At 46.0% G+C, this 10,569-nt stretch overlaps 1 protein-coding gene across 6 annotated transcripts in view; it reads left to right on the plus strand.

Annotated features, from left to right (window-relative positions):
- The window catches only part of LOC138962351 (cilia and flagella-associated protein 47-like), a gene marked incomplete at its 3' end in the record, with an annotated part of 125,380 nt that extends 114,811 nt beyond the window's left edge, over positions 1 to 10,569 (plus strand). For all 6 annotated transcript variants that reach the window (XM_070334137.1, XM_070334131.1, XM_070334133.1 and 3 more), the window contains 2 exon segments: positions 7,066 to 7,349; positions 10,401 to 10,569. In XM_070334137.1, the coding sequence (XP_070190238.1) occupies positions 7,066 to 7,349; positions 10,401 to 10,569 (453 nt within the window).

Consider the following 10,569-nt stretch of genomic DNA (forward strand, 5'->3'; position numbering starts at 1 on the left):
CTTTTGATGTTAAGATTGACATGCCTAAATCTCCCTCCATGCCGATTCTGCCTTCAGAATCTGTACCGGTTGCTTCCGGTTCTAGCTTTGTTAGTTAAACAGGATGTTTCCGCTATTCTCCGCCCTTTGAGTGCTCAGGTTTCCTCCCTTTCAGCAGAGCTTTCGTCGACTAGAGCAGAATTTTTGTCTTTGCCTCCAGGTGTTGGCGAAACGCGTTCCCTGGCCAGGGTGCGTGTCCTTCCCTCGGCTACAGTGACTTCGGCCGATGTGCTTGCAGCTTTTGATGCGGGCGATGGAGTCTCTCTTCTGCGTACTCAGGCCTCTTCTGGTTTTCGGCCTGATTATGCTCAAGGTATTTATCCTTCGTCAGTAGCTGGGTTCTCCGGCCAACGCGAAGGGCGTATCCTGGAGGAAGTAGCTCCACCCGAGTGCCGGGCAGAGAGTGAAAGTTCCGATCCCCTGGCTATGCTGTTCCGCTCGCGCGGGCGGCTGGTACAGGGTAGGAGCCCAGATACGCGTTCGGTCTTTGATCGAACAGGGGATTTGCTACCGTCGGCAGCCTTCGTATCGTACGGGGCCAGACCGGCACAGCATTCCCCGCTTCCGCCCAGGGGGCAGGAAGCAGTCCCTAGGGGGACACCGCTTGGGTATAAAATCCCTCGGGTGTCTTTCTTTCCGGTTGACGCTTCGCCTGGCTACCACAGCCACGGCGGTAGTGTACTTCCGGTATGCACGGAAGTGCGGGACTATGATTCGGAGTTAGGTGCTTCCGCTCAAGACGAAGAAGATACCAACTTCCGGTGACCATTACAGCTCCCCATTACGGGTGTCTTCCGGTAAAGCTTCACCAGACTATAGCAGTCAGTGTGGTAGCGGAATTCCGGTATGCACGGATGTGCAGGACTACGGTTCGGATTACGGTGCTTCCGATCAGGAAGAAGACACCAGTTTTCGGCTACTATCCGAGTTTACCCATGCTTTAGCATAGGCAGCGGAAGTAGTTTCGCTGTACATTGAGGAAGGGGTGGTTGCTTCGGCAACTTGTCCGTACCACCACCTTCAGCTTTGGTTGACTTCCACTCAGTTCGGGAGAAACGCGTTCCTTTTGGATCTGCGAATCTCCCTCTGTTGCCTCTTATATGGCCAAGTTTCTGAGCTCAACCGACGGCAAGTCAACACACCGACTGACACAGTGCCGCTTTTGGCAGCTTACAGTACGGTGTCGGACTTAGTCAAACTGTGGCTTGCTCATGTGAAGCATCCCACTCCTCTCTCTCAGGGTACCTGCCAGAGGTCACTTCAACGGCCTCTTTTATTACCTCATCGACACTTGCCCTCCCGCGTGCTGCTTTTCCGTGCACAACGGAACTGGTTACGCTTAGGGAAGACGGCTACAGTAGAACAGAGCTGTACCTTATACTGAGTCCTCTCTCTTGTCTCTGAGGGAATAAGCACATGATCTTTTTGAGTTATCCTCTCTTTTGGAAACTTTACAAAGATCTCTCTCACGCTCCATCTCCTCTGCTCTTGTCCAATTCGAGTTTCGTCGTGACGCGGGGGAGACGGATGTCATGACGCTGCTAGCCACTTTGGCTAAAGTCTGCTGAGCAGCTGAGCCTCCCAGCGCTTCTCTTTGCACATTCCGTGCACGCGCGCAGGTTCTTCTTTCTCTCTAGGTCTAGGATCCAAGATAAAGTCACCTTTGAGTCACTTTAGACTTCTCCTTTCACAGAGGGTTGCTTGCTTGGTCAGAATTTGCTTGGCTCAAGGTACAAGTAAAAGGCTGATCTACTCCGGCACTCTTTGCTTTTTGTGTTCACCAGGGGAGTGTTCGCACGTCTACGCTACGTTGCATTCCTCCCCATCTTCTGGCAAGAAACCAGGAACTGCTTCAGCTTGCCACATTCTGCCTCAGATTAGGCAAGATAATGAAGCTAAGCAAGCACACATAGGGTTAGACCCTCTGGCTTAGGCAGCTTTGCGGTATGTACGCCCATCTATGATGAAGCTGCATACCTCTTCTTTTCCGCCTTCTCGGATGAAGCTGCTAAGGCCACTAATTTTTCTCCTAAGCGGCGAAAAACAAGTCAAGCTATTAAAGCAAACTCAGCTTTTACGGTTTACGGAATCGCTCGCTTTCTCATAAGAGTCATAAGCTTTGGTTTTCCGACAGCTCGCCAGAACATGTCCAACTTACTGGTGCACATTCTGACTCAAAAATCTTTAGGGTCACTGAGCCACTGTCCGTAACCTCTCAGACGGAACATTTCCGGCGAAGCCTACCCCTTACGGTAGCAGCTTCTGTCAGCGACTTTCGCTGGGCAACACAAAGAACTCGCAGAAAATTCCATAGTTTCAGCGTTTCATTTTAAGAGGTTACGGAAAGAACTAAGGACACCATCATGTGGCGAACCTTAGGTTTGGCACAGAAGCTTTTAGCATTGGGTTTGTTTTTTTCCCCATATGCAAAAGACAGTGAACATTTATGTTTTTGCCAATGATAAATAGAATCACATTCCTTGTGGTTCAGTGATTCAACTTCGGCATTACGCCTCTCAGGGCCTTTTTTTCTCCCGCGAGTTAACAAGCTACACTCTTTTTGTAGCCTTCACTGCGGCGGCCCCTGGATTTTTCTTAACTTTGCAATGTGCTAGGAGTTTTCTCCTACATCGCATAATAGTACGCATTTGTTCGCCCTGTTAAATTCTCAAGCCTTCTCGGCTAAGCCATCGAAGTGACGTCACACTTGTCACAGTATGGTCACAGTATAGGCTTCCGGCTTTACCGCGCCTACCCCTCTTTTCCTCTGAAGGCTGAATCACGGCACTCCAGTTCAGGGATTCAGCTTTGGATACTTTCTCACGTCTCTTTGCACGCTTTCTAGCGGCAATATAGGCGGTGCCAAATTTCGCACAAAGGGAGGGTCAGTACAACTTACCTTTTCCCTCAGCGCTTACCCAACTTCAGGTTTCCAGCACTTGAATTACTAGTTAACGAAACCTTGGTATAATAGAGACCTTCTCTATCCCTAGGCCAGTTCTCTTACCCTTGAGGATATTTTTCTCAAGGCTTCAGAACTAACTCTATGTAATGCCTCTAGCGTTACGGTCATCGGGAAACTGAAAACTCAAAAGATGCTCACGCACCCCTCCCTCGGGACGGGGAGCGATAGGAGCATGGTTTGAGAGCGGATCAGGTTACTGATACCCTCACGTGTCTTTCCCAATTGCGGGCTGAGTTAACATAGAACTAGACTTCAATACTCCCGACGTTTCACTCCTGATTTTGCAACAGGGAAAGTATACCCTCATCTTTGCAGCCTCGGCATAATCTTTCTCGTTTTCAGCAAAAGGCCGCAACACGGTCTCGTTCCGACCACCGAGGTTAAGCGGCATCGGTCTCGGTTACTACCGGGATGGGTGACTGTTTTGAATACGGGCCTGTCAGGCATTCTTTCTAACTTTCAAGCTGCGGCCTTTCAGCTATCGTACTGTCGTTTACTCACACTCAAATTCAGTAGTACTTCGCTCCCGCGAGGGCTACATGTCCGGTTAACAGAAGTTCGCCCTCTTTATTTCAAGCCAGCATGTAGGGACATGGGTATTTAGCTCTCACTGATACCACTCCCTTAACCATTGAGGACAACGGTTGTCTTCACTGGTGCTTGATTTCCTCTCAGAACTTCAGCCTTCTCTTTGAAAAGACCAGTCGGACATTCTGTCACACTCTCGCAAACGGGTCCTTCCTCCTCACTCATTAGCCTTTTGAGATAACGCCGAAAGGGAAAGAAAGGGGGGGGGGGGGGGGGGGGGGAGTGTTTTTGTATCTTGGACAGTTCTCCTTTGGGCTCTGTCCAGACTGTGCGCGATAGAACATGGGCCTACTTCTAGGCCTTACGTGAATTAGGCTATGAGAAATTCTCCCTAATCTTGTTAGTGTGACTTGCTTAGCTCGCATTATATGAGGACAGGTCTCTTTTCACAGAGAGACCATATGCTAGATAGGGTTCAATACAAAAGATCACAGCAAGACAAGTCCGAGTCTTTTGGTATCGGAGTTTCTACGCTCCACAGATTTTGAACCGCTACATTCTGCTAGCCTTCATAAACATTACGTGCGAAACGTTCTCCCTTTAACTCCTAGCTACAGCGCGCAGAGGTAGCGAGATTCACACACTTTTTGGCTTTCAGGGAGATGTAGGTTTCAATAGAGGCTCTCTATCTCACTCTGTTTCCGGCCAGATTTCTTAGTCAGGCATCAGAAGCTAGGACAACCATCTCCGATGGTCTTATAGTTTTTCCTCTTTATAGGATTCTCGCCATGGGCGACCCATTATTATGAATCTGACCAGTTTTATCACTATGCTCCTTCCTGTCTCATACAAGTGGTTTTAAGATCATAAGCAAAGCTACTCTTATCGACTTTGAACACAAGGGTAGATAGGGACATATCTACGTTTGTGCTAAAATCGGTAGGATATCCTGAAGTCCTTGACTCCGCCTACTGGAGATCGTAGGAGCTCTCTATCAACCTTTACCTGTGCGACTTTTCCAGCGCGCGACAGGACGGTTCCAATGCACTACCAGCAATGGTAGCAGCAGGGCAAATTATTGCCCAGCTCATAGATTGAGCATCCCACTGCCTTTATTACAGGGTTCGTACAGAGTCCTTGAACCCTGGAAAACTCCTTGAAAATTGGAAAACCTTTTCCAGGCCTTGAAAAGTGCTTGAAAATAGAGTTTTGTTAAATAGTCATTGAAAAGTACTTGATTTTTCCAAATTGTTGCCTATACATTTCGTCAGCAGCTTGTCTTATTTAAAAAAAATGCAACCCCCTTTTTTTTCGTCAAATACAGTACACACATTTTGGGAGAATAAAAGATCGAGTGAAAACGAAAGTAGACGAACTAACTATTACTAGTCACCCGTAGTTGCTTCCCTTCCCGGAAGTTGGAAAGGGAAACAACTACTGAATGACTAATAGTTTGCAGACTTGAAAAACTGAAGGTAAGATTGGTGCTTTGCATTAATTTGAGGAAAATCATGTCCTTGAAAAGCATTTATTTGGTCCTGGAAATGTCCTTGAAAACTCATTGAATCAGGGTTCGTACAGAGTCCTTGAACCCTGGAAAACTCCTTGAAAATTGGAAAACCTTTTCCAGGCCTTGAAAAGTGCTTGAAAATAGAGTTTTGTTAAATAGTCATTGAAAAGTACTTGATTTTTCCAAATTGTTGCCTATACATTTCGTCAGCAGCTTATCTTATTTAAAACAAAAATGCAACCCCCTTTTTTTTCGTCAAATACAGTACACACATTTTGGGAGAATAAAAGATCGAGTGAAAACGAAAGTAGACGAACTAACTATTACTAGTCACCCGTAGTTGCTTCCCTTCCCGGAAGTTGGCAAGGGAAACAACTACTGAATGACTAATAGTTTGCAGACTTGAAAAACTGAAGGTAAGCTTGGTGCTTTGCATTAATTTGAGGAAAATCATGTCCTTGAAAAGCATTTATTTGGTCCTGGAAATGTCCTTGAAAACTCATTGAATTGTATCAGCTCTGCCCTGCAGGAATCCTGTTATTAGCAATCTGCTATATGTGAGTTGGGATAAGATATGTAATTTAATTGAACATTTTAGTAAGAAATTTTCATTTGATTAATATTAACTTACCCAACTCACATAGTTAATTCCCTCCCGCCTTCCCCGCTAATGGGGTTGTTCTAAAAAAAGAGGGAAGTTTTTTTCTACGCCTTCGTGCAAATGAGTTCAATATGGTGGCAAGGTCAGGAAGTCACGTGACTTTGTCCTGTTTATGGGTCAAGGTAGCTCTTTTTTACATTTAGTCAAGTTTTGACTAAATGTTTTAACATAGAGGGGGAATCGAGACGAGGGTTGTGGTGTATGTGTGTGTGTGTGTGTCTGTGCGTGTGTGTGTGTAGAGCGATTCAGACTAAACTACTGGACCGATCTTTATGAAATTTGACATGAGAGTTCCTGGGTATGATATCCCCGGACGTTTTTTTCATTTTTTCGATAAATACCTTTGATGACGTCATATCCGGCTTTTTGTAAAAGTTGAGGCGGCACTGTCACACCCTCATTTTTCAATCAAATTGATTGAAATTTTGGCAAGGCAATCTTCGACGAAGGCCGGGGTTTGGTATTGCATTTCAGCTTGGTGGCTTAAAAACTAATGAGTGAGTTTGGTCATTAAAAATCGGAAACTTGTAATTAAAATTATTTTTTATTAAACGATCCAAAAACAATTTCATCTTATTCTTCGTCATTTTCTGATTCCAAAAACATATAAATATGTTATATTTGGATTAAAAACAAGCTCTGAAAATTAAAAATATAAAAATTATGATCAAAATTAAATTTCCGAAATCGATTTAAAAACAATTTCATCTTATTCCTTGTCGGTTCCTGATTCCAAAAACATATAGATATGATATGTTTGGATTAAAAACACGCTCACAAAGTTAAAACGAAGAGAGGTACAGAAAAGCGTGCTATGCAGCACAGCGAAACCACTACCCCGCTGAACAGGCTCATCAGTTTCACACCGTTATGCACAAGCGGCGGACTACGGTCATAGTGAAAAAATGCAGTGCGTTCAGTTTCATTCTGTGAGTTCCACAGCTTGACTAAATGTAGTAATTTCGCCTTACGCGACTTGTTTAGAGTTGCCTCCCTTGTTACCAATGTGATGCGATACAGCGTTCTAGCATTAGACTGAAGTAAATTGCTATATGTGAGTTGGGTAAGTATATTAATCAAATGAAAATTTGTTACTAAAATGTTCGATTTCTGTATACAGTGGAACCCCCTTTTTAAGACCCCCCCTTCTCAGATTTTCTTTTCATTAAAGCCTCTGTAAATTCACCTCCATTTTAAGACCTGATTTTCTTAGATTTTTGAAGTTCGTAAAAGGGGGGTTCCACTGTACTGAATTATAACCACCAAACACCTGTCACCAAACACCTGTCACCAAACACCTGTCACCAAACACCTGTTCAGCTCTGCACAATCCCCCTCTCACATTCACCTTGACGTTCACAGCTACCCAGTGTCTTCCACGCAAGGTAAGGGCGTTCAAGAGATCCGCTGGCTGTTCCCTGTCTACGGCATCCCGGAGTCGCATCCAGTGCGCGACTCAAACTGCGCTGTGGTACAGTGTCAGGCGCGAGACAGCGTAGAACAACGTCTGGAGGTGCAGCTGGCGGGTGTGGTTGCCAGCGTGGGGTCCCAGCAAAAGAACGTTAGCCCCACTATAATGCTTCTACGAGACAAGTCGGCCACCTCTCAGAGCAGGGAAGGTACTGGGAGCATCGTCCTTGGTGAAAGTGAGTACAGAGAGAGAGAGAAGGGTGGTGGGGGAGGGGTGTGTGTGTGTGGTGTGTACGTGTGTGTATGTGTGGTGTGTACGTGTGTGTGTATGTGTGTGTGTTGGTGTGTGTGTGTGTTGGTGTGTGTGCATGTGTGCAGGGCCGGACCAATTGAGTTGTAAGGGGGGGGTTCCTCCTTTTGGGGGGGGGGGCAAATCAGCGAAGTGGCGAAGCCACAAGCGCGCGCCTGCAAAGCAGGCGCGCGAACTAGGGGGGTCCGGGGGCATGGTCCCCCAGAAAATTTTTAAAAAACGGTTAAAATTTGTGCAATCTGGTGCATTCTGGGCCTTGTTTTGAGGGTTAAGAGCAGCATTGTTTTGGTGCTAAAACTAGTAAAAGTCAAAGCAAGGTACATGCTTTTTCCAGGGGTGGGGTTCCGGAACCCCTGGAACCCCCCCCTGGGTCCGGCCCTGTGTGTGTGTGTGTGTTTGTGTGTGTGTGTGTGTGTGTGTGTGTGTGTGTGTGTGTGTGTGTGTGTGTGTGTGTGTGTGTGTGTGTGTGTGAAAGAGAGAGAACCTTCTGCAAGACAAGTCAGCAACCTCTCAGAGCAGGGAAGGTCCTGTGAGTGTCGTCCTTGGTGAAAATTGAGTACAGTGAGAGAGAGAGAGACAGAGGGGTGGTTGGGGGGGGGGGGGATGGTTTGAGGGTGTGTGTTTGTGTGTGTATTGACAGAGAGAGAAGAATGAGAAAGGGGTGGGGGGGAGGGGGGGTGTTGGGGTGTTTATATGAAAGAGAGGGGAGAACGAGAACCCCACAATGCTCCTGCGAGACAGGTCGGCCACCTCTGATAGAGCTCTGCAAGGGTCATGAGATCAATGTTCTTGGAGAGAGGAAGTAAACGGAGAGAGAAAGAGATAGCGTTTAAGAGCCTCAGTATGGGTGTTAGTGGGAGTGGGCTGAAGAACGAGAACCCCACAATGCTCTTGCCAATTAGGTCGGCCAGCTCTCATAGCTGGAAGGGTCCATAGAGTTTCGTTCTTGGAGAGAGTAAATAGAGAGAGAGACCAGATGAAGCTTAGGTGAACTGATGCGTGTATGTGTGGGTGACCATGAACAAGAAATCCACCATGCTCATGTGAAAGAGATCGGTCAGCGCTTATGGAGGGGTGGGGTCTTCAAGAAATGAAGGCGGGAGAGGAACAGGGACAGAGAAAGTGCATGCATGCGTGTGTGTTCGGTACTGAGTCTCCACACTCACAGGAACTAGCTATGATGACGCTCTCTGATTCAGCAAAATGCACCTTCGCTGTGTGACATGGTGACGCAGTAGTCCCCCTTACTCAGGCAGCTGCTCTGCATTGACGGAGTTGTCTCCCTGCCTTGAGCTTGAGCTTAATTGTTAAAGTAGCTTGACGTTTTTGGTACATACATGTATATAAGTAGACAGCACCACCGTGAGACGTGGAGAACTGTTTGTGATAGGGTCTGGCTACTGTTGTCACCTGATATGCTCTTGTGTACCTTTGGGTTCACATCGCAGTTTGTAGAGGGCTAATTTAATTAATACAGTAGCTTTAAAATCTCACTCCTTTTGATTGGCACTTCCTCCAAAGGTGATTAATTCTTGTGCTTCGGGCACTCCGTAACACCTGTACCAGACAGTTATTGAGGTCCATTTTGATTTAGTCTTCATGGTAGGGCAGACGGGGTCGAAGTCTACCAAAAGGGGGTGCATTTCCTGCAGGCACATTTCCTGTAGGCGTGCTTCCTGTAGGAAAGTACTACACTGCTCAATCTCATAGTTGCTTCCCTTGTGACATCAAAAATGCGGTTCGACAGGAAATTGCAACACTGAATCGAAGCTCCTTTAGAAAAAAAAAGGATTGAAAAATATCAAATTATACTTATGTGGCTATAGGCATCACATGACTCTCAGAGAGATTGGCAAAATGCTACAGGAAAAGACATGGTGCATTCCTTGTATTCAGGAAAAACGCCTACAGGAAGTGCACCCAGTTTTAGTCGACATTGACCCGGGGCCTTCTGCCATTGTAGGTGAAAGCAGTACAGTGGAGTCCAGCTATAACGAACCTGGGTATAACGAAATCCCTCTTTTAACAAACTGCCATTGATTTCCCGGCAGACAGCCTTCTATTTCTTACTTGTTACTTTCCAGCTACATCGAACCTTTTGAACTCATTTGCATAACGAACCCCTCTTTTAACAAACACGTTTTCATCGCCCCAGAGCTGTTTTGTCTCTAAAAGTCACAAGGCTACAACGAACTGATGTCAATAATTGTCTCCAAAGACAAAAATACACAAACACAAGTGCACATCGCGTGATGAGCGAACTCTGAACAAACTAACAGCGGGAGGTGCACGGAACAGATCGAACCAAAACCGAAAGTTGTGGTGACGTCATGACATTTTGCGATGTACGTCAGCGAAGCTCGTGCACATGTGGTCTGTCTTGCTAAAAACAATGGTTTCGAAATCTGGAACTGTTTTTTTTCTCCGATCCGTGACCGTCGTGACGCGATATAGAACCACGCGTTCGTTTGAATCAATACTCTCCTCAGGCAGTGAAGTCTCCTAAATTGCTCAACACTGTGAACAGTCCGGAGTGCAGTTATGTCTCGTGAATGAGCGAGTCAAAGTTTTATCGTGAAAACTGACGCTTTTCATGCACCTCCCGCTGTTAGTTTGCCTCTCTCTATGGATTATATTATGAAGCTGTTGAAAACATGCAGAGATTGTACTCTCCAAGGAAAGATCGATGGGACGATCATTTGAAGGTGATTGGGAAAACTTGTCTTGAGGCCATTTAGGGTTGAAAACTCTACAGCGAATTACTGATATAACGAACTAAAATGTATCTCCCTTGAGATTTGTTGTACCCGGACTCCACTGTAGTTTGCACATTGGTGAAAACAGCCATTTCAGTTAAACTGTGTAAAACTATTACACAAAGCAGTGAAAATGTCATTGTAGAACTCCGGTTACTGAACCTTGATGTGTTCTGTAAAAAATTGTATGTTTGCTGTTGAACGGTTTGTTGTGTTTTCAGCTATGCAGACAACTGACGAGTTTACTTTCGAGCTGTACTGCAACACAGATGAGATGAGAGAGGTTTTGCCCAACTCGGTGCAACTAGCGCTGGTCAGGCAGAAACGTAACGCTTCAGGGCTGGTTGTTCTTCTCTTCAACATCAAGTTCAACCCCTTCAGGACCATGAA

The sequence above is a fragment of the Littorina saxatilis genome, linkage group LG3, assembly GCF_037325665.1.
Source record: "Littorina saxatilis isolate snail1 linkage group LG3, US_GU_Lsax_2.0, whole genome shotgun sequence".
NCBI lineage: Eukaryota > Metazoa > Mollusca > Gastropoda > Littorinimorpha > Littorinidae > Littorina > Littorina saxatilis.